General features: G+C 42.1%; 1 protein-coding gene across 18 annotated transcripts in view; it reads left to right on the forward strand.

The window, feature by feature from the left end:
• Positions 1-25,194, forward strand: part of Rbms3 (RNA binding motif single stranded interacting protein 3) — a 796,347-nt gene that overhangs the window by 727,582 nt on the left and 43,571 nt on the right. For 11 of the 18 annotated variants that reach the window (XM_048423668.3, XM_048423677.3, XM_048423673.3 and 8 more), the window contains 2 exons: positions 9,198-9,308; positions 17,748-17,795. In XM_048423668.3, the coding sequence (XP_048279625.1) occupies positions 9,198-9,308; positions 17,748-17,795 (159 nt within the window). The remainder of the gene's footprint in view (positions 1-9,197; positions 9,309-17,747; positions 17,796-25,194) is intronic. The other 7 variants (XM_048423671.3, XM_048423685.3, XM_048423684.3 and 4 more) reach the window with 1 other exon arrangement.

Here is a 25,194-nt window from a genome sequence, read left to right on the forward strand (position 1 = left end):
GTTTGGATTCCAGAACCCCCAGAAAAATCCAAGCATGAGCGTTTGCCTACACCCCAGTGCTGTGTGAGTTAGAGACAAAGGGATCATCCAGGTCTCTGGCCTCCAACCCAGATCCAGGTTTGATGAAATACCCTGTCTTGAGGGAATAAGGTAGAGAGTGATAGAAAAGGGCACCTGTGGTCTCCACATGTATGCACCTAGGTATGCTTGCATGCTCACCCACCCACACATACACATCTGCACACTGCACACACAGCCCACCCTCATACACATGGAAATAAATAAACAAACAAATGAACAAATAAGTTTAAAATGAATTAAACAAAATAAAAGGCATCTCATGGTTCACGAAACTCTAGATAGTTATCTAAATATCGTTGGCCTTAAGGCCTGAGCGGTAGAGTTCTACATAGAAAGTCCCTTCCTATGTCTGCATCCTATAGGGCTCTACCAATGATTTATTCCAGAAGTTTCAGCATTTCTGGTGTCCCATTGAGGCTTTGATACATTTGGAGTTGGTTTTGTGCAGAGGATAGGCACAGGTCTAATTTCATTCTTTTCCATATGAACATCCAGTTTTCTCAGTACTGTTGTGGACTATTAGTTGAAGATGTGTTACATTTGTTATGATGTGGAATAGTTGTTTAATGAGGCAAAAATGTGTTCATTCTTTCATGTTGTATTTGTTTAACTCTGTGAAGCTGTGTTACTTTGCCTGCCTAAAACATCTAATTGATCTAATAAAGAGCTGAATGGCCAATAGCTAGGCAGTGGAAACAATAGGTGGACTGAAAGGCAGAGAGAATAAATAGGAGGAAAAATCTGGGAGGAGATCAGGGAGTGAGAAAAGAAAAAGGAGAGGGGATACCAGGGTCCAGCTGCCAAGATACACAGTTAAGTCACTGAGTAAGAAATAAAGAAAGATATAAAGAATAGAGAAAGATAAAACCCACAGGCAAAAAATAGATGGGATAATTTAAGAAAAGATGGCTAGAAACAAGCCAAGCTAAGGCCTGGTATTCAGAAAAAAGAATAAGTCTCCCACTATATATTAATTTGAGAATTGGGTAAAGGGTCTTCCAAAGAGCCAAGGAGAAATAAAAGTTAGCTACACAGAACCATGTGATGTTCTTTCTCTTGGGTATATTTTTGACATCATCATCAAATAAGCAATGGATGAAATTGCATGTTCTCGGGTTTGGGTTTTCTGCTTTGCTCCATTAGTCTACATGTTTGTTTCTGTGCTAGTACCAACTGTTTTTATCACACTAGCTCTGTGATATATATATCCTGAGATCTGGGGAGGTAATTTTTCAGCATCATTCTATTTTACTTATGACTGCTGTGGATATCTGGGATCTTCTGTGCTTCCATATGAATTTTAGGATTTTTTTTTTCTATTTCTTTGATGTCTTAAGGATTTGGCTGCACTGGACACCCTAAGGATTTTGCTCGGGATCGCATTGGATACCATTCTGATTAAGTCTAATTTTGCCTAAGATCAGGAAAGAGAGACTGAACTCCAGTCCACCACATTTTCAAAATAATTCACAAAATAAATTTGAGTTCAAGTGTGAATACATAGCCATTAAAAGTTACAAATAGTCTTGGTTCTTTTTCTTAATTAAGTATAGCACTTGGCAAGTGAATTAGAAGCTGCATCATAATAAAAATAATGTTAGCTGTTAGCTGTAGGGATCCGGCTGTGGATCTCAACTTTGTGCCCATTTCTAATTACTGTATCTTCAAATTATTTTTAAATTGTGTAATTGAAGCATATATGTATTATTGTATTATATTATATGTTCGTACATACATACGCCAGGATTTCTGGGCCTTAGAACAAATGATGTTTGGGGATAGATAATTATCGTGGGGCAAGTTGTTCATTATAGACTGTGCCAGCGATGGCAAAATGGGAAACTGAGGCAGACTGACTTGGTGAAATTCCAGGCCAATGACAGACTCCATTTCAAAAGCTGGAAGACACCCAGGGACTGACACCTTAGGTTGTTCTCTGACCTTGACCCCCATGCCATATACATACACCCTCACACTCAATCTTATGTCCACACACCTGAGCACACACATACACACCACAGTACTTACAAATTTTCTTTTAGACGTACGTCTGACTGTACTGTGTGTGATATATGTTTGTACACAGCTGTGATGGCCAGAAGAGGGTATTAGATTCTCTGGAGCCATAGTTACTTGCAGTTGTGAACTGCCCTCTTCCTAGGTGCTTGGAGCAAAACTCGGGTCCTCTGCAAGAGCAGCAAGTGCTCTTAACTACTGAGTCTTCTTTCAGTCTTCCCCAAATGCATTTTGATTTGAAGTTTTGTTTACTCATGGTTCTTCCAGTAAATAATCACACGACATAAGTGATTTTGTTCTGCTTCAGAAAGCTCTCTAGAGACAGAATAGGAAGAATCGCATGCAGTGTCAAGATCCTGTAGGGCTGGGGATGTGGCTGTGCCTGCTGTACAGGCAGGAAGACCTGAGTTTGGATATCCAGAACCCACAAAGAAGACCTCGTATAAGCTATTTTAAACTGAGCCATCTAAGTCAAGAACTCCGATGAATGTCAGCCATGAAAATTAATGCTAGAGATGTGGGAAATTACGTACACTTTTGACACTTACTGCATGCAGTTCCTATTGAAAGACCCCCGATTTGGGGAGACTCTCACTCGAGCCTCGGGATGACGTGAACCCCCCCAGTAACTCACGAGAGACCGTCCTGGCTGCAATCACAGGAGGTTTAATGATAAGACGACAAGACGGGGACCAGTGCACTGGGGCCGAGACTCATAACCCACGCAGGGGAAGAGTTCGACCTCGAGTGACTGGGAGAAGTAGTTTTTATAGGAAGAAACCACACAGCCCAGTAATCCGAAAGGAGGGTAGGGAGGATGTCACAGAAAACTCTGAAAATTCCAGTGATGATTACAAGGGGGCAACTCCCTGCCTCTCAAGATCATTCTCAAGGTCGTAATCAGCTAGTTCCTATACCAATGATAATTACTAGGGGGTGATAATTACTAGGAGGAATCTCTCTGTTTCTCAAGATTACTCTCAAGATTACAATCTACCTTTACCTTCAGCTAGTTCCTGAAACCCTGAAATTGGTTAATCCTAGATTTCTGATTCTTCTCTTCCTGCTAGATTTTTGGCTCTGTTTTCCTGCTAGGGGGATCTGGATTTATCCAGGTCTTTCACTATCTGTATGGATCACTGGTGTGTGATATGATATTGCTCTCCTTTAAGATGTACTCTTAAAAGAAAGGATTCAAGAAAAATCAATGGGAGGAAGGAGTCTACGTGAGAGGGATTGCTGGGGCTGCGTAGCTTCCAGCTCACTATAGTTGGTTGCCACTCCCGTGTCCAACTGGTGTTTGTCTGCTGGTTAGTTTTTTGTGTGTGTGTGTCTGTTGTTCTGTTTTCAGAAATTACTTGAAACACTTGTACAGTAGAAGGCTACCATCCCTGCCATGCCCTTTTGGTTTTCAAACTAGACTTTGGAAAACCACACTGTCCCTCCAATTTGATTGCAAATTTATCAAAGTAGCTGAAGGTTAGTGGTTGTCCCTAAAGATAGGAAATGACTCTTGGTGATTTTTATTTTTTCTCAACAACAGTCTTTTCAGATCCTATAATTTTTTTTTGTCTGTCCCTGGGATAAAACACCATCACCAAAAGCAACTTATGGATGTTTATGGGCAAACAGTTCCAGAGGGCTAGGCGTCCCTAGTAGCGAGGACACATGGCAGCAAGTGGTGGGCATGGCAGCAGGAAATGAATGTGAGAGCAGGGACCAGAGAGAGCTGACTGCAAGAAGGCAATGCTTTTTATTGTCCAAGTTCACCCCCACTGAGGTATTTCCTCCAGCCATGCCTCACTGCTCCCCTCCTCCAAAGAGAAGCACAGGCTAAGGACTAAGCATTCAAATATCTGAGATTGTGTGGGGTCGGGGTGGGGGTACATTCTTATTTAAACCACTAGAAATCCCAGCCTCTGCTCTCCCTTGGTTCTCTCCTCAAAAAAACCAGACTAACATCAACAAATGTAAGAGATTAAATATCAGGATTTCCTGTCGATATTGATATTACCAAACAATACTTTTGGATTCCCCCTCCCCCGCTGCCTGGGGCTAGATGAGATTCCACCACACCCTTCTGGCTCCCACTGCTCATTCACTGCTGCTGTGAGTCAATTCACTCCTGATGTCACAGGTTCACTACTGCTGCCTTCGGGGTGAACTGTCTTAACTTTTAAGCTATTCCTGCTCTCTGTGCTTCATTTTGGGTAGGCTGAAAATAGTTTGATTGATTATATATATATACATATATATATATATGTATATATATATAATCAATACATTTAATATTACATTTTATATATAATATGTATATATATATTCAAGGAAATATTTGTTCTAAAAATATTATAGAGACAGAAAGACAAAATAAGATGGAGGACAAAATAAAAATTGACCTTCGGCTATATTTTTAAAAGTTATGTTAAATGGTTCCTATTTAAAAACCCAGTTGAATAAATCACTCTATGAGACAGTGTCGTGTGAACCATGCCTGTCTGGACAGGAAACTCTTGGAGGAGGCAAGGCGAGGAAGGGGCCATCACTCTCCTTCCTTATTTCCTTTAGCCAAGGAGTTACTTTAAGCTTCCCATCTTACCCTTGATGCGAGCATTCCCGTGATTTCAAACAGGAGGCTTCCACAGAGGCCTTGCAGAAAGGACTCTAAAATGCTGAGCTGGTCACATGGACGCTTTCAGGTCCAGCAAGGGCTTAAGTTCTTCTGGAAATTGCCCTGCCTCACAATAAAGTGGGATGCTTGCTAGTTGAAGGTTCATGCCTGTAACAATGGGAACCATTATAAATGAAGGACAGGGTCTATCTCCTGTTCAACACTGAAGAGATGGCTCAAGAGCCCTGGTTGCTCTCCCAGAGGACTGGGTTTGCTTCCCAGCTAAACCCAAGTGTAGTATGCACTTTCAGCGGAAGAGGCTGCTCGTGTTTTTCTGGGTGTGACAAATCTTATGATTTCATTGGAAAATGAATGAACTTTCAAAGATTTTGAATTTATTTCAAACCCTAGCAGAAGGTCAACAGCAGAGGTGCCTTTTTGATTTCCACTTACAGACATTAAAGCTCACCACAGCGCAGCAATGGAGACAGAGCCCAACACAGCCTCCTGCAGCCTGAGGACATGCCACTGCCCCTGAGGGACACCCACTCAGATAAAGCAGGTCCTTGAATACACTGCAGAAAGAAACCCCAGGAGGAACTGGCTTATCACGAAGAGCTTTAAAGAATGACCACAATAGAAAAATTAAAAGTTTTAAAAACAAGCAAGAACATACAAACCAATTACCTTAATTTTTTTTCATCCTAAAAGAACTTCCCTTTATAGTTAAAATTATAAGGTGGTTTTATAAAGTGTACTGTTTATATTGTGTGATTAGAGAGAAGTGCTGATGTGGATAAATTCAAGGCTCCAAGCATCTGTGCCCTAAGTAAGCACAGCCTGTGTTTAACGTCCTTGCTTGGGATGTCCTTCAGAAACCAAGGGCTGTCTCTGCAGGCAACATGCGCCTTTGTGTTGCTGTTTCTGCGTGGCCACCAGGGTCCAGAGCGAGCCCATTGCTTCCCCTGTCCTGATAGTTTTCTCCTTCCTCCTATCCTACCTCACCCCAGATGACTTCTGCATACATTAGCTAAATGACTGCTGTCATTCCTCCTTCAGGGTTGGGGTGCCCATCTCCTCCCTCTGATGACAGGAAGAAGGGCTTCGACACAGCAGCAGCGGCTCAGGTGGACCAGATGGCTCCTCAGCTGGGAGACCCCTGTGTGCTGTATTAGATGCATTAAGGCATGCTAGCTGCAGGATTTTTCTCTGCAACTTAAACACCCAGCAAATCCAGACATCCAGAGAAGCTGAAATGAAAAGGGTCTGTCTCCGCTGGCGCTGCCATTTGCCAAGAGAGTGTTTGTCATTCAGCACAGTCTGTATGTTTCAAGGAGACAAAGTAACCCTTAATGTGTTGGCAAAGGCTGTCACAGGGCACGGGTACTGTCGGCGGCTTAAGGAACAGCACATGCCGAGGGTATTGGTTTGCCTTAACAACTGCAAGATTTTTCTACTTCTGTTCTCTTTTGCATTTCCCCTTTGTACTGCACAATGCGAAAGAGATCCTGTTGACATTGATAAGCAGCGTGGCTGACAAACACCATCCTTTGCTGTGATAACCAATATTTCGGTCTCTCTAAGGTATCTGTCCTTGACAAAGCACCATCAGAAATTCTTTTCTCTACGGGGCTTCTGTCAATCACTTCCAGTTAACTCACTAATTGTGAGTGTCTTCCATTCCCTTGAGATTACACAAATTATGTTCTTGATAACTTGTGGGGAGTCTCTCTCCTTTGGACTATTTTTATTGACTGTAAGAAAATCCATTCTTAGATATTTTCTCCCCAGAATCCTTATAACATCATCCATTTGTCTGTAATAACTCATCTGTTTGGGGACTCTTTCCCTTATTTTTCATTCTGTGCTTGGTTTTCCTATTTACAATTCCAAATTATGACAAGTCCCTTCCCACCCTTCTGTGTGATTGTCAGACTTCTGGTTTATGGGCAGACACAGTATGCCGGCAGCTGCTATCAAATGACTCCCTCTACACAGCTTTCTCTGAAGAAAGTCTCCGAGAGATCAGAAAATCTTCTCTAAATTAATTCCGAGTGCAGGCATGCTGTCCCTCTGTTCTTATCCTGGGAGAATTTTGATGGATCTGTCACAGGCTTGCCCACCTCCTTTTTGGACTGCTTCCCAAACAAAACCTTAAGTATGCCTCTCATGTAGCACCCCAGGGAAAGAGCATCCTCCTGGGCCTGGAGGAGGATGGATACCCCCCCACACACACACACTTTGGTCTAGATTTCTGTTTTATCTGTTGTTATATCTGTTCCTGTGTGTGACTTGGAAGTCTGATTAGGTTGAGAGTCTGGAATCAGGTAGGTCAGCCCTGGGCTGGAGGGTCTAGTGGCACACACACTAAGGATGCCACCTGCGTTTTAAACTCAGGAAGAGAAGGAACTCCTGTGTCCGTCCAGAGTTAGAATGCTGAGGAAGGGCCACGTTTTGGTCAGAGTTAGAGAAATGCATCAGAACTTCTGTTTGATTTCTGAGAGTCTTCAGGACTTTATCCCGGAGGACTTAAAGGATTAGTTCTCAGAACGTTCACAGTGAGGATCTTGTTTCTTTAAGGGGAAACTAAGTTGCTTCCAGTAAGAAAACTCAAGGAGCAGGAAGAAAAGGTGCTGTCCTGAATTCTAAAATGTACACCTGTTTATAATCATAAATTGAAGCTTATATTATCTTGTCATTTATATAAGAAGAATCTAGTGTCTAATAATGATGATGATGATGATGATGATGAATATGATGATGATGATAGAGGATTGCTACTGGGGAAAGGCATTGAATGTTGAACTCTGGCCCCCACATATCCATGCACACATACGCACCCACACCAACAAGTACGTTCATAAATGCACATGTACATACTCAAGCACACAGACCAACACCCCACATACACAAAACATACACCACACAAAAACTATAAAATTTTAATTTATGTATGAACGTATATTGTTTACTAGCTTAAAAAAAGTTCAAGAGCCGAGCAGTGGTGGTGCACACCTTTAATTCCAGCACTCAGGAGGCAGAGGCAGAGGCAGGTGGATCTCTGTGTGAATTTGAGGCCAATCTGGTCTACAGGAGCTAGTTCCAGGACAGGCTCCAAAGTGACAGAGAAACCCTGTCTCAACAAATAAAATGCAAACAACAAAAAAATGTTCAGTATACTTTATTGTGCCAAAAGGATAAATCAAAAGATCAACTAGTCAAAATAAATAAAAAGTTTTTTTAAAGGTATAGAGCTAGTAACCATGGTTCTTGGATAATTCATGTTAGGCTTTGATGCATTCTTATGCAGTCAAGAAATCCATGTGGGCTGCATGCTTGGGACAAACAGGAATTGTTTGTGTAAAGTACAGGTAAATGGAGGAAGTCCCCGGAGAAGGCGGCTTGGCCAAAACACGCCTGACAACTGGACTCCATTTCCTGGGTCCTGTGTGGCAGAAGAGAGAAGCAGTTCCTACATGTTGTCCCTTGGCCTCTATACACATGCTGGAGCATGCATCTGTGTGGGTACAAGCACACAGATATGCAAATGCACTACATATCAAATAAAAAATTAAATGTTAAAAAATGAGCAAACTAAAAGTTTTATTCAATATCAAGAAAAATTAGAGAATTTCTATTAATTGTAGTGCAAATTCTGATTGGTCTTAATAATAAAAACCCAGAGTCAGATATTAGGGAGTGAAAGCTGAAAGATCAGAGAAACAGAGTAGCCAGCACTAGCTCTTACCTCTATGAAATTCCCAGAATCAAGAGGACAAGATCCTATCTCTATGAATGCTAAGCCTGAGTACCTTTACCTCCTGTCTCCTCCCACTTTATAGTGCTCTCTCTGCCCAGCCACATCCCTTCCTGTCTCCATCTCCCTAGTGCTGGCATTAAAGGCTCCCAAATACTGGGATTAAAAGTGTGAGTCACCACCAACTGATTCTGCTTCTCTTTAAGACTGGATCAATCTAGTGTAGCCCAGAGTGACCTTGAACTCTCAGAACTCCATCTGCCTCTGCCTTCAGTGTGCTGGGATTAAGGTGTGTGCCATCGCTGCCTGGCCTCTATGGCTAACTAGTGACTCCCTCCATGCTCTGATCTCCAGGCAAGCTTTATTTGTTAGAGCACAAACAAAATATCACCACAATGAATGTGTCCAATTTTCAATCCAACAAATTTATCAGAACAGTGGGCCAGAGGGTGTAGATGATGGGGACACCCTACACCAGATATTGGAATGGTAAATGGAAGGTGTTTTAGATACACTACACATCAATCACATCATAGAAAAGGCCATTGCCGATGTCATGAGTTCACAGGTGAGCAGAATGACACAGGTGGGCATCGCATCGCCAAGTCTAAATTTATTCATTATTTTTCACAAAAAGAAACCTCACCAAAGGTTAACACTGTATTAGGCTTTGGAAAAAAAATGTTTTCCTTATGGAATGTGTTTTCAGATGGGCATTGTATGTGCTTTTAGGGTGCTGTGATCACACCCACCATGGACCACCCCATGTCAATGCAGCCAACGAACATCGTGGGCCCCCTGACGCAGCAGATGAACCATCTTTCCCTGGGGACAGCAGGAACGGTGAGTGGAAGAGTTTGCTTTTGTGTCCTGGGGCTTGAGAAGGTGCCACGTTCTGTCTTCGCTAGCGTTGCCGATAAGCTGCTCATCTCGCACCCCTTGCGGGTTCTAGCACGAGTGAGCTTGCATGCAAGTTCAATCCCAGGGAACACGCATTCACATGGGAAAGGATGAGGTCCTGTGGCATGGCCTTTAGACTTCAGGTCCCCCTCATTATGTGATGCAAGGCAGCAAGCACGCCAAGTGCACCGTGTGCAACATATCTCTTTCTGGAAAGGTGCCCTTCTGCCTATAGGTGTCTGTCTATACCTCATGACCATAAGCATGGGGCTGCTTTCCTGTCCCCAGCAGCTTACCAGCCCAAGCCACTGTCCTTCCCAGGTTCTTCACACCTAAGAGGCCAGTTCTAACTATGATCAGTATAGAGGACGTTTTAGTCCTGTCAATGTCTGGAGAATAGGAAGTCACTAAGAAGCTGGCCCAGTTGAGCATTTTGTTTGTTTGCTTGTTTGTTTATTTTTGTCTTTCCTGGGGATGCGCTAGCATAGTTGCTGCTGGAGAGAAGGAAGGAAATCTGTTTAATATTTTCTTCCGTTTACGATGTTTTTAACTAGTCTTATTCTCAAAAGCATATTGTTCTTGTTTGCTTCTCCATGGTTGTGGTAAAACCTGGACCAGAAGCGACACAGAGAAAACAGGGTTTATTTGATTTACAAGTTTAGAGTACACCATCAAGGGGAGCTAGGTCAGAAGCTAAGGCAGGAACCTGGAGGCAGGAATAGAAGCTGAGACCAACACCGGAAGAACAATGCTTACTCACTTCTCAGCTGACTTTCTTATATAGCCCAGGTCCCTGTGCCTTGGGAATGGTTTAGCCCTCAGTGGGGTGGGCTCTCCTACATTGATGAGCGATGAAGAAAATGTCTTGAAGGCATGCTTACAGGCTAGTCTGATGGAGGTCATCTCTCAACTGGGTTTCCACTTCCCACTTCTCATTGGCGTCAAGTTGACAACCAAGATCAGGCATCACCTGAGCTGAAAAATACCAATAGAACATTTGATCTTTATCAACGACATGCTTTTTGTAAGACAATTCCCTGTAATATTCACGTCTAATAAAACCTAGAACACCAATCCTATGCTCAAGATCACCAGAGAAAATGCAGGCATGGTGAGCCCCCAGCAGCAGTCACGCTTCAGTGTTTAGTGTACATGTTAGTGCCGGTGGTCTTGTCTTCTGGAAAGACATGGGAAAGAAAAGCATAAATTCTTTTAACTAAGGCAGCTCAAATAGTAGAGGAAGGCCCGTGGTGTAGAGTGAGGAAACCTTGATCTAAATTTGAATTTAGATTCACTGTGTACTATCAAGGACACAGTGTCTAAGGACCTCAACCTCTGCTCTTTATAGAGCAAGAGCATTCAGCTGGACACACGAGCACCTTTAGCTACTTGACTTTGTGTCTTTAAGCTTCTGTATCTCTTTGATGCCACCTCTGTGACTCTCACAGAGGCACTGACACTGTGTGGCTCTATGATACGCTTTATGTCCCCTAGCTGTGGGTAGAGGCCTTAGAATGATTCTCGCCACTGAAGGGAAACAGAAGGAAGAAGTTAGAGAAACAGAGTGATCTTCTCTAAATATGGAGAAAATCACAGGCTTCCAAGAAATAACTTTGGTTTATCATGAGCTACACACCTGTTCCCCTCTAATCCACCACTGGCGACGACTTCTCTGCCCAAGAGCTGGAACTGGGCCAAGTAGATTGCATGAGTTTCCCAGCTAGACTTCAGGGGTCAGGTCTGAGATCACATGTAACTTCACCATGGTTCAGATCATTTTCTTCGGGAGCAGAGTTTCAGAACAATAGTTCTTCTATTTTCAGTCAGGACGATTTGTAGACCCTTTGTGGATTTCTCCTTAAGCAGATTCCAGATACAGAATTTGAAGGCCTGGTGCTTACAACATCACCACTGTAGAGTTCACGACCTATCGGGGTCTTTTGGCTGCCAGTGATTGCCAACTGACAAGGAACGAGAAAAAAGACAACTTTACTGTGTTAAAAGACAGTGTACAGTGCGATTTTTATTTGTAAGAGAAAATGAGATATAATAGAAAGCATAGGAAGAAACACTTTGTATATTTTACCTGTTTGAATAAAATCAAAACCAGATTCATTGCTAACATTTCAGTTTGCCAACTAGTGAAGACACACTATGTGACTGGATCCTTTAAGAAACAGAAGAAAAAAACCTGAAAAGATACAAAGTAGGCTTCAAATTATTGTAGCCACTAATTAAATAAACAGTATAAAATTGTATAGCGAGACCATTTAACAGGAACAGAGTCAGATGGGGCCACAACTTTTACCGAGCTAGCAATGGCCAGAAATGATAATTCAATGATTATCATTTAATTTAATGATGTGGACCACTGTCTCCCTTAGTGAGTAAAGGATTTTTAACACAGAGAGCTTATTTTTAATGTCAAATCCCCTCTCGTTTTTTTCTTCTTGCAACTGTGTGCTTTCATTATTGCAAATAGATAGTGCTTAGGTACAGTATAAACATAATATAACATTAATCACTGCCAATATAACATTAGCATTAAAAGCTGACCATTTGGTAAGGTTTTTGAGAGGCAGAGAGAAGACACCATGTTTGGTTGATTCATTCAAAAATATAATCGAATCCTTCTCAAATGCAGCCATTTCTTTTCTTAAACTGCCACCCTCATACACTGGCATGTTGTCATGTATTTGCTTTTATGTGACTTTTTTAAAATTGGCACTTGCTGTGGATTACCTAATTGAGGTTGGTTTTATTTAACTAACTTTTTCCATCTACCTGGATCCATCTCTTACCTCTCTTACTGGCAGTATGGACAGTCCAGTGGATTTAGAAATGGCCTCAGAGTCCACGTTTGACTTTGTGTTAGCTGTGCATGTGTAGGCCAGGTTCCTTGGCTTCTTAGGGGTTTCATTTCTTTTCTGATAAACTGGGAACAGCAGCAACATGCCCATCCCAGGGATGATGAAAGGGTTGAGTGGCATGATACACAGCAGACCTAATAGGTTATGTGACCAGTAGGCTCCTACCAAGTGAGTCACCCTTAACCTCTGATGGGATTTACCTGGTGGCAGTTGGGCTCACCAGAATAGATGTGCCACCTTATTAAATCCACAATCCAACTCCTTTGCTTGCTCTATCTCAAGGGGTATACCTTAATTCTTTAACGTGCCCACTGTGTTAACTGCTAACATAGTACTCCAGGGCTCCAAAGCTAACCTCCTATTTATCTTTATTTATAAATAAACTTGCTGAGGTGCAAGCAAATACCTCGAATATGTGGAATCAAGTATTCTTGCATTTCTGACATTACAAACAAAGTCGCATCATACAAATCTACATGTAGATTATTGAAATTGTTCTCATTTAGCCTGATTTCCACTTTAATATCTTTGCCTGTGGGTTCGACACCAAATGGACAGAGATGCTACTTTCAGGAGCCAGGTATATAAGAATCTTTTGCAGAGAGTAGGACCATGACCCATGTGCCATGGTCCATTGTACATGTGCACAAAGACCCAGGGTGGTCTCGCTGTCCAATTCCTTTTCATATTAGCTGGCTGCATTTTATGTGAAACATCCATGTATTTAGATATCTGACCTTGTTTGTCCGGTGAACTCCCAGTTTGTACCTGCTTCTCTACAACTTCTCTCTGACCGTCCCTCCATCCTTTTTTGCACAAATTCAGATAGCACCTCCCTGTTCAGTCTTAACATGCTTTCCTCCAACGGTCTTATCCACCCTCATGGTCTCCAACCCCATTTCCCACATTGAAGACTCTTAAATCTGAGCCCTCAATGCTAAAATTAGAACATCAGACTCATCCGTCTGGTCTCCATGGAGATCCCACTTCAACATCACAGTCATTACAACCCACACACGTCATGAACTTCCTTGAGTGTCCTTCCAGCTATGCTCTTCTCCTCATCTGTGTTCCTGTCCTGTTTTATGTCATTACTACTGTGATGATCCACCCAGTAGCCAGACCCTAGAGCTGGGACTCAATACACACACCATCTTTCTTCCTCTTCTCCATTCTCAGATACTTTTGAAGTTCCATGAATTATACATAGACATTTATCGGATCCATACTCTCCTCCCCATGTCCATCCTCCATCCTCGGCTTCATCCAGCTCATTGTCAGTCTTCCAACTGTACTTCCTGCTTTCAGCCTCATTGTTCAATGATCCATTCTCCACCCTGTCATCTAAACTACATGTTAGTTGCTTTATGTTGGTGTGATAAGACCTCTCAGTCAGTAGCAACTTACAGAAGCAACAGTTTGTTTGGCTGAGAGCAAAGAGCGAGTCCATGACGCCAAGGGAGGTCGAGAAGCAGGCTTCAGGAGCTGCAGGTCCGGTCAGAGTTTTGTCTATTGGGAAGTCAAGAGAGAGAGAGAGAGAGAGAGAGAGAGAGAGAGAGAGAGAGAGACAGAGAGAGAGACAGAGAGAGAGAATAAGAAGGGTGTTGAGGCCACGAACACTCATGCCCATCCCCAGTGAGGTGCTTCCTCCAGCAAGATTCTGTATCTGAAAATCCCAAGACTTCCTCAACCAGCATCACCAACTGGGAACCAAGTGTTCAAACACAGGAGTCTATGGGAGACATTTCTCTATGCCAGTATCTCCTCCCTACCTGGGAGTCTTCAGTGACTCTCAGAAATCTGAGCTCTTGGAGAATTCGCGAAACCAAGTGTGAACAGCAACCACAGCAGCAGCAGCAACAAGAAGCCGAAGAGTAGCTGGGTTTACAGGGTAGAGAACAGTGACATTTGCAGTGTAATTCAGAGTAGGGTCGTGGTCAGGCCTGAGAGCAGGGGAGCTAGAGTAGGATTTTCCTTTTTTAGAAGACGCTAAGGCCACTCAGTGCCCTGCTTTCCTTTTTAAGATTCTTGGCAAAAGGAATTACATTGAACCAAAGCATCCTCTTTCTCTTCAGAAAGGCAGGTATATTTCATCTCATATCCCCTCGGATTTTGAAATGGGTATCATGTAGTTTAAAGAATTTCCATCTGGAGTTTTCCCTCTTCAAAGTGTGGTGGTCAATTCTCAAACCATTGCTAAGCTAACTGAATGTATGGGCTTCAAGCTAAATGAGTTTGATGCAAACAAGGTGCCTATGTTATTTCCTGGCCCTAACCTTGAAGGACTTTTCTGGCTTTCCCCGCATTTGTTTATTCTTCTCACAAAACTCCTCCGATAACAGCAAAGCCCCATTATCCACGATTTCATATCAAGTTACTGGGAGCTTTAGCAGAAGCCGCTTGGGCCTTGAGTGTGTTATGAGACCCTCTACATTACATGACAATCTTGTTTTACAACTTTCTTATCTCCTTTTCATTTGTTCAGCCGCTGGTCACCAGTGGCTTGCAATGCCACCAGGCTCTGTGGAAAGAAATAAAAAGATTCTGTTCTGCAGGCTCCTTATCTCCAGCTCAGTTTGCTTTTCCCAAGCCCCTGCAGAATTGTGACATCATTGGATTCCATGGCGTAATTATCGCCACTCACAGAAACAATCCTGGAATTGTAGTCCCGATTGGCCAGAGCTCACTGTCCTCCTTCAGACATCCCATTTCTCCACTGCTCTAGAAATCTGATAATTGCCAGCTGAAAATATGTATTATTTGCCTCTTTCCATCATTAGGCGTAAATATCAGTATTAAGATAGAGAATCATAAAATCAATCAGAAACGCTTAAATGGAATCGTGACTCAGTAAATAGTATCCTAAGCAATAAATGGCTTCATGGGTCCTGATGACTGCAGTTCCTTAAGTGAACTCTCAGGAGAAAAATAGCAGCTAATTGCAAACTAGTGCAAGACAGAAAGTGTAAATGCAAAGGTTATAGTTTGAAAAAGTTCTTCAATCTTACTGTAACATAATAGCTTCTTGCATGGAGAAGGTTCCATGTAAATAATTAATTGAGAGCTAGGGGCAAGTCTGTTGGGGACAGGGTTACTTACAAATATTGAATCTTTATTTCTTACTATATGGATCTTGAGTTGAAGTAAATTATTATCATTCCAGAAAGGCCCTAATACGGACAACGCCAAGGAACATGAGTGAGTTGGGAACAAAACAGGGTAGAGAAAATGGAATGATATGATTAAAAACTGTCACTGCGGTAATTTAACAATTATGCACACACACATACCGTAGCTAGAGAAGATAAACATCCCACACATTGTTTAAGAAGGGGAAGGGAAATTAGCTTTGGGGGTGCCCTCATGTTGGCCTCAGCATCAGTAAGGAGAGCAAAGTGCCCAATGCTTCCACTGTTCATATACTTACAATTTTGAGAAGCAGGTGTCTGGAAATAGTGTAAAATAACAGAAAGACTGTGATGCTTTTGATATGGTATTCTAGTTAGTATTTAGTAAAGGAGAATAATTAAACAGCGATCCATTCATAGGTGCAAGTATAACACAGTGTGAAACCACTGGAGTGTCACAGAAGTAGGGTAAGCCTTGTTGATGGTGTTGAGTCAAAAAAAAAAAAAAAGGCTGAGAACTTGCAATGTGGAGCACCATGCAACTGTGAGGGATTACTTTTCAAATAATTCTGTTGAGAAATACAAAGTTGCAGGGAGGGCTGGAGAGGTAGCCTGGTGGTTAAGAGTGCTTGCTGCTGTTATTCAGAGAACCTGAGTTCAGTTCCCAGAATGCACATCAAGTGGTTTACAACTGCCTGTAACTGCAGCTAGCAGTGCCCTCTTCTGGCACCCATAGGCACTGCACACACATGCACCTAGAATGAAAATAAAATAAATAAAATAGAATGAAAATAAAATCTATTTTAAAAGTATTATAAAACAAATATGTTTATTTTGGAAATGAGAGTGAAATTATTCTATCGAATCATTTTATTTGTTTTCATCCCCCAACTATTAAACAGTACTCATAATTTGCTTTATTAATATTTATTTCTATTTATATCATAATTACAGATGTTCATAGGCTATCACACGGTAAAAAATTAAATCATTTTTCCTTAATTTTTGACATTTTATGTTTTATTAAAAAGTAACTGGAATTAAGATCAGTGTTACTAAAGCCTTTAGAATTGCTTTCAAATTGATTCTTCTTCAGCGTAGGGCTGATAGTCAAGCCACTAGGTTGCTTCCCTGTTTCAAAAGACCAGGCTGCTCATAACTATGGCTTATTTGCATTTGAGTTTTGAGCAGTGCTTGCTTTTTCTTGGTGCCATAAGTGCTTTACAAGGTTCACAGTCCTCTTCGAACATGCGATTTCCTCAAGACAATGATTGGTGTTAAACGAGGAGGCAAGTTTGTGAATGGTCTCAGAAGTTATTGAGTGGAGAGAGATACAAAGGTATAGGCTTATAAAGTGCGGTGCAGGTCACGTGAATGAAATAGGAGCCTGCACAGGACCGTCTGTGCCTTAATCTTTCAGAGAGCTGGGAGCGGGGTTATCATCATCAGTTTTTACAAGTCTAGCTACAACCCCAGGCTATGTACCACTTTCTTTTGTAAGATCCCTGGCTATGAACTACTTAGGAATGGGAAAAGTGGAGGTTGGGGGGGGAGGGCAGAGACAGGGAGCAAAAGAGGGTTAAAGGGTGGGGGGTGAATGTGGCAAAATTATTATGTGCATGTATGAAAGTGTAATAAAGCCATTATTGTGTGTAATTACTATATACTGATAAAAACACTGCAGGAAAGATTGTGAAGGAGTCTCACGGGTTAAAGCCTCTTTGTTGCTTTTAAAACAGCTGATATAGCATCCCCATACCCCCACATTTGCAGTGCCTGCTTGTTGCTTAACTATTTTCTAGATTTTGGTACCTCCAATGTTATGACACTTAAAAAAAAAAAGCCCTCCTTCCTGTGTTCCAAAAGATCTAGGCAAGATTCCTATGCCTGGGCAAAGTCTGCCCCTGATCATGATGATTGAAAAAGCAATAATGGTAACTTGGGCTTTATAACACTTGGGCTATATAATCTATATAGTATAAGAACATGTAGGTTTTTTATTAATCTCCTTCAAAGTTATTTCTTTGGTTCTCCATTCCTACCACACACTGGGTACCCTCGAGATGGACGGTCTCATAAAACTCTTACAACATCTTGGGAGGGCAAGAATGTCCCACTTGATTCCCAAAGGCAGAGATCAAATAGACCAAGAGGGTGGGGATGCTCTGAGAACAACTGGACCTGGTCGCATGCATAGCCTGGTGATAATGGAGACTGACATCCTCTGTCCACTAGGGCCATGATGCCTTGAGTGTGCAGAAAGGGGGTGGGGCAGGCTGACTGTGTGATGCACATTGGGCCCTTCCAACTTTTAATGCTAAGATTCTGTTTTTATTTTCCTTTGGACTTCATTGCATTCTTTCTCATGCTCTTTTCATTCCAAGATTCAATCCCAAGACAGAATTATGGTACTTCACCAGCTGTTGTGTCAGGTAGGAAAATTCTAATTCCTTTCAGACTTAATTGGAGGGAGGAGATGGATCTCACCTGGTTTTCTCCAAAACTCTTCAAAGCAGTGATTCTCAAACAGGGTGGGTTTAAGAAGTCTGCATTTCATTTTGCCAAAGGGAGGGACATTTAGCTATGAGTCTGTTGACTAGGACAATCTGGCTCGATGTCTGAAAAATAGATATACTGTCTTTAAAACAAAAGGTAAGATCTCAAAGACACTTTGTCCTGAAAGATATGCAGAAGATTTCACCAATGCTCTGTGTATCATTGGGTCTCACTGTTTGACAAAGTCGTCAGAATTTCTGAAGAGTGGAAGAAAGATTTTACTTTTTTCAAAAAGAAAAAACGGAGCACGTATTTGTAAAAAGAGATTGAGAAGCGCTGCTTTTGAGAGCAGAATTCCTCAGAAATCAGAGAGTTACCCCATGTGCTTGCTCGGCTCCCAGGACAGGGTCTGAGGTGCATACTCAAATCATTTGTTGAATGAATCAAAACTTTCATTTTTCTAAGAGGTTATATTTGGGACATCAAAAGTGATGCTTCTGATATTCTACTTCACAACAAGGTAACAGAGGTTAATTGGAGGCTACATGAGTGTCTTCAACAATCAATTAGCAATATTTATTTTGTTTTGTAAAGTTTAATGGTGCAATTTGGAGCTGAGTATATGTGTGTAAAGAAGGTGGTGCTTTTAAAAAAACTTTGAACTGCATGGATACTGTGCTGTCATCTTAACTTTCACTTTTGATTTGTTGCAAAGAGGAAAATGGACACAATTATTGATTTTTGTTCATTTATTTTAACTAACTGAAGAGTCACAGGAAGCACGAAAAGCTTGGAACTCTTTGGGCTTAGGACATGTTAACTTTGGCATGTTAAGTGGTTAAAAATATTCAAATGGAACTAAAAAGGTCATTGGAAAGAGGGCATGAAGCATGGTTCAGGAAATGCCCTGAAGAACTGGGGAGGCAGTCGAGTCTGGCAGCCAGAGAATGGCTTTCAGCAGAGAGCATCCCACTCAAGGCCACTGCGCTTGCCTGATGCAGGTTCTGAAGGGAAGCCCTCCCTCCTGTCCTGTGGACTCTGTTAGTTATGCCCATAGCTATACATTCATCTCAGAGCCACACCAATGCAAAGAGTTGGCTTGCAACTGGACATCACTTTGGTCCTCTTGTTTTCCATGGATTGCCATTCATTAAAATGTCATGTGCCTGTTGTCCCTCCATGTATGACCTATCATAGCTTAATGTTTCGTTTGTGTTTAAAACATGTGACACTGTAGAGGAAACTTAGTTTGGTATGTATAGTTTTTACTTCTTTTAACCTTTGGCCCCTTTGTTAGACAGAAGGCTCACACTCTTCATAATTAACTAACATTAATAATAACAAATAATCTTTAAGAACACAGTGAATACTGGGCATGGTGGTACACACCCTTAATCCAAGAATCCAAAAGGCAGAGGTAGGCAAATCCTTAGGAATTTGAGGGTAGCCTGGTCTACGTGATGAGTTCTAGGCCTCTCTGCGATAAGACTATTTCTGTGTGTGTGTGTGTGTGTGTATGTGTGTGTTTGCGTGTGTGTGTTTGCATGTGTGTGTGCGTGTGTCACAATGAATATTGCAGGATATTAACACACATATCTTGAAATGAAAATTGCAAGCCAGATGTCATAATTATTTACTTTACAATCATGGGTCGACTCTATACAAATCAGTCTTGGCAAGAAACAGTGCCTAACCTCGGGAGTTCCCATCTGATTTTACTGAAACTCTCAAGTAGATAAACAACTTCTTAAACATAATACTTTACAAAACTTAAGCATGTGAGTGTTTGTCTGTGGAACAAGAAAGAAAACCACAGTAGAAAATTAAAATCCACAATATGGAGCTTGTGAATTGACACAATCACTGGACGCTCGCAGGAGGCCCTTATTTCAATCCCACAGCACCCACATAAAAAAGCCAGACACACAGTAAGGCCAGCGCTGGGGAGGCAGAGACCAGCCAATCTAGTCCAATAGGCAAGGCCCAGACCAATGAAATACCCAACCGCAATAAAAAACTGTGGATGAGTCCTGAGGATTGACATCTCCCTACCCCCACATGCATGTGTAGATATACATATCTGCTCCTATACACGTGTGCACACATACAAACATGTAACCCCCCACATGCACACAGAAACTCACTATGATTTGTGGCCAATAAAAGATATATTAAGTTGTCAATATTGGGTAGAAGGAAAAGGGTCAATAGAACGTTCTTACTGAAAACCACATTTTGGACCATTTTCCACTTAGTTCCTCCTTATAAGATTTGGACACCAGATGTACATATTCCATAGCTGTAGACTCCTTAGGCTTATGTCTAAATAGCAATAGATGTGTTTTCTAGAATGGTCGCTAACTGGCTTGTAGACAATTTCATTGGCTTTTGAACAATTGTATGTCTTTTATCCAACTATTGATCATATTCAGAAAGCAAACTGAGCCTGATGAGGTAATAAGTCTTCCCTAAATATTCCAATGTGCCAGTATCAAGCGATTTAGATAATCAGCCTTTGCCAATATAGGAGCCAACCAAATTGCTCTAATATATTAGAGCTCAAGATATTAACTTAATTATCCATGGAGATATAATCTATTCTGTTTTCATTAAACCAGTATTTTAAACATTACCAAACTGTTTCTAAGTACTATGCTAAGCATTGAAGATGTAAATATGAATAGAAAGTCTGTCCTTATTTTAAAAAATCGGCATCATGGTTTAGTTTTATTCTGCTGTCTCTTGTGATGTTATTTGTGATGATACAAATGGTATAGAGAAACAAGGAAATAGAAAGAAAATTTGAGATTCAAAGTAAGAAGGTGAATTTGGAGTAGGATAAGTAAGGCTGAATAGAAGTTTGCCAGACAGATGGCAGTGGAGAGGTCTGTCAGGCATAGAGTGCAGGACGTGCCAACTCTTAGAATGGCCAACAGTATGAGGGTGTTGAAAGACAGCATGTGCCTTCAGATTTGAGGACAAAATATGACCTTGGCATGTACCAAAGCTAGGTCTGTGTGATTCTCGTGTGGGGTAAGGACTCTCTGTCCTTTCAGTCATGTCTCATCTTGTTTAATTTATGTATTTATTTAATCTTTGTTGGTTACATACTATGTGTTAGCTTGAGTTCAGTGCTGGAACTAGACATTCTCATTAGGAAAGACAGATATTGGTTATGAATATTTTAATACAACAACATCAATGCTTTACTATTAATTTTTGATTCGTTACAAAAAATGCTCCAGTTCTGAAGCTACCTGTGTCCTTTTCCGTGGTGGACACTTGGGGAAGCTGCTGACCTTTATGTAGCTCATTACTTCTCTGGGGAAACACCAACCTCATAATGAGGTTGTGAGCACTGATTACGTTACACCGTACACTCTGCTTAGAACAGAGCCTGGCATTAACTAAGTGTTCAAACAGTATTCGCTACAGCCACGCTAATCATTATTGGCATGATATATTATGTCGGTACACGCAGTGATAAAGGACATAAACCAGCAGAGGTCAGAGAAAGGCCTTGGGGAAAGAATTCTCTCACCATAGAAACAAAGATACATGGGAATTACCTAAGTTAAAAAAAACAGAGCTGAGAGTCTTAGACCAAGGGAGCAGCTTGGGCAGTGACTTCTGAGAGCAGAGAATGGCAAGGCTGGGAAGCTAGAGCCGGCTTAGCAAGACGGCCATACGTGTGGAGATGGGGAATAGGAAACTTAGCCCGAGAAGTAGGCCAGCTGTAGCAGGATCCTGACGTAAGGTAACGAGCTCTAACCTGAGGAGAATGAAGTAATCAATCTGCTTATAGGACAGAAAATGTCCAGGAATCAGGCAAAACCAGAAGGGGCCAAATGCATTGAAGAATCTCAGAAAGAAATCAGTGGCAAGTAGTCCCATCCTGGAAATGACCATGGCATTGAATGCTAGTGAGCTTGTGATAAGGGAAGGGGATCGGACACCCCAAATGTTGTAACCAATTGAGTACCAGGATAGACATCAAAATGACAAAGCACAGGTCTTCAGTCCCTGTAACTCAGCGACCTGCCCCCCTGTTGTAGAAGGAGCGGCCGGTCACATTCCTACCACCTGACTCCCTGGCTCCCGGCTAGCTCTACCCGAAATAATTACACGGAAACTGTATTCATTTAAACACTGCCTGGCCATTAGTTTCAGCCTCTTATTGACTAATTCTCACATCTTGCTTTAACCCATATTTAGTAATCTGTGTAGCATCACGAGGTGGTGGCTTATCAGGAAAGATCCTAACCTGTGTCTGTCTCAGAGAGGAGAGTCATGGCGACTGCCTCACTGCCTTCTTCCCAGCATTCTCTTCTGTCTACTCCACCCACCTATGTTCTGACCTATAAGGCCAAGCAGTTTCTTTATTAATTAACCAATGAAAGCAACAGAAATACAGCAGACCCACCTACATCACCCCCCACCCCTTTTAGGAGCTAAACTGAAGGAGGCTCAGGTGTGCTGGGGAGAAGGCTGAGTTTCTCTAGTGAACGTGTTGGCTTGAGCTATCCGTCACACATGCCAGTGGAGAGTCGAACAGCAGTGGCAGTGTGTGTCTCTATTACAAACGCCGTCTTCACATGGAGCTTGTGTTTGGAGCTACTGTCACAGAGGTTAGCCCTTGCTGCCAGGATGAATGTGCTTGAAGAGAGAAAGAGTGGCAGAATCCTCAGCTTAAGAAAAGGAGCCCAAAATGGAAGCACAAAAGAGTAAAGGAAAAGGTGCCAAGTGATAGATGGGGAGCCAAACAGAGGAGGAAGATTCGTTTTGTCAAAAGCTAGACCAGGACAAGTGCATAGGAGTCCTAAAAACCAGCCATGGGATTTCATTCAACCTGATCACTAGGAGGGTGGAGACGGCGCAGCAGTTAAGAGCACTCGCTGCTCTTGCAGAGAACCTGTGGTCAGTTTCCAGAACCCACGCCAGGCAACTCACACCACCTACCCTTCCGGTTCCAAGGGATCGGGCTCCCTGTCCTGACCTCCACCGGAAACCTCACACAGGTGCAAATATGTGCAAATATGTATGCACATGTGCATCTATGCATGCGTGCGCAGGTGCACATGCGCGCGCGCGCGCGCGCGCACACACACACACACACACACACACACACACGCACACACACCAAATAAGATTTTAGAAATTCTCTAGTGATTTGTTAGTGGTATTTTGGGAAAAAGGCAAAAAGAGCAAATGCTTGTACATTGTAGGCAATTGTAGCAACTCCACAAGTTTGGTTTTAAGGATTGAAGATGGCCTAAAGAGACAGCAAATGCAGCTGATTATTTGTTGATGTTTTTAATGGAATATTTCTACTACAGGAAGAGGAACAATAGTTAAAGATGTGTCTAATAGGAGGTGAGCAATAGGAAGGGCCTCAAGAAAGTCTTGCTTGTATGGGGCATGAAGAAAGGGTGTTGTGTATGCATGGAGGAACAGGAAGCGGCTCTTGGTTTCAATGCAAAGTTCTAAGTCTTGAGGAGATGTAATGGGAGGCTTCAGGCAAAAGAGAGGAAATGGAAGGTTTGAGGGGCAGTTCATTCAAAACTACAGAGTGGACTTTTGTGACAATTTTAAAAATTTTGTTGTGTTAATGAGCGTGCACGCGCGTGTGTGTATGTATGTTTGTGTGTGTGTGTGTGCATGCGTGTGAGGTGCATGAGTGCCTGCTTGTGGTGGCCACAGGAAGGCATAAGAAAGTCAGTTCTCTCCTGTCACTGTGAGTTTCCGAGCTGAAACTCTGGTCATTCGTCTTGTGAGGCAAGGGCTTTTTCCCACTAAGTCATATTTCAGGTCTAGGAAATTTGATTTTGCTTGCTGTAATGATCAGCAGCCAAGAAAATAGATTAATCAGCTCTGAAGATTTGTCGTATGGAGTAAGAAAACAGGAAATGCACTCTGATGGCTCAGGTACATAATTTCAGGTTCAGAAATAACTAAACCGCAAACGGTTTTGAGGAAGACTTTGAAGAACGACCAAAAGATGATAGAAGATAGAAAGAAAATTCAAGAGACTCAGATGTGTGGAGTAGCGAGAATCGGAAAACTTGGATTTTAAGATACTGGACCATGAACTATTTATTAATGATATACTTGATCATGGGGCCAGGTCACCAAACTGGGCTTAGGTAACCCAGGGACACAAGATACTGCTAGACAGGTGGGTCTAAAGTGAGCAGTGAGGCTTCTACAGTGAATACGTAGTTGAGAAATAATTATCAGGAAGGAAATGCCATGGGAAGAGTAGCGATGTCCAAAGAGAGTGGCTGATGCTGGGGATCATGGGTCTGGGTCGCTGAGGTGTCACCCTTGTGCCCCTCCTCAGTCACCGCTCTGTGATTGGTAATCCCTGGTCGTTTCTCTTAGAATACAGATGACTGCAGCCACACATCCTTAATAATGTCCTTTTCATTTCTTTGTTTATTTTTGAGATTGTAGTTCAATTACAGCATTTCTCTACTCCTCCCTTTCCTCCCTCCACACCCTCTCATCTACCTCCCCCTGCTCTCCTTCAAATCTGTGGCCTCCTTTTTCACTAACAGTTCTTTCTCACATATATATGTATTTTCACATATGTATGTATTCCTAAATATAATCTGTTAGTTTATGTAATGCTTCTTGGTCATTTGGCACCCAACAACCAATTGACGTGTTCTTTCCAGGGAAGATCATGGCTTTACCTGGTTGCACAATTCTTTGTGCAGGGCTGAGGCATCATGGGCTTTGCACCACCCAGTTTGGCATGTCCACTGGTGCCGTGCTGGTTCACCTCATATTCAGGTGGCCATGTTGCTGGGACTTTGTAAGTATAGCTTCTGATATTACTAAAAGACACAATCTCACAGCAAATTCCCCATCCTCTGGCACTTATGATATATCCACTTAGGACAGCCTAACCTGCGTAGTGAAACTTAGTCCCCCTCTCCTCACCCCACATCAAACTAAACAACTCAGATGACAAAGCACTTTACAGCTGGCTATGTGGTTCTTTTAGTTAGTGACATGGATTTGCACTGGAGCATCTCCTTAAGTATCAGGCAAAGCTTAGCTTTGTACAGCCATCCCTTGGAAAGAATTACTTTTGAAGACTCTCCTATATCACCAACAGGCTAGGGGATAGGGTTTACGTGTCTTCAAAGGAAGAAGCTGTTTCTCAAACTCTTGACAGCATGTGTTCTCCTAGATTCCATGTGCTAATTCCAAATGACTTCCATCTCATCCCTTAATTAAAAATTAGGTCCATTAGTAGTTCCAATTAGCAACAATTAACCATTAAATTGTGTTTACTGTAAGAGACCCGACACAGTTAGAAGTGCTCCC

Source organism: Myodes glareolus, chromosome 4 (assembly GCF_982192425.1).
Source record: "Myodes glareolus chromosome 4, mMyoGla1.1, whole genome shotgun sequence".
NCBI lineage: Eukaryota > Metazoa > Chordata > Mammalia > Rodentia > Cricetidae > Myodes > Myodes glareolus.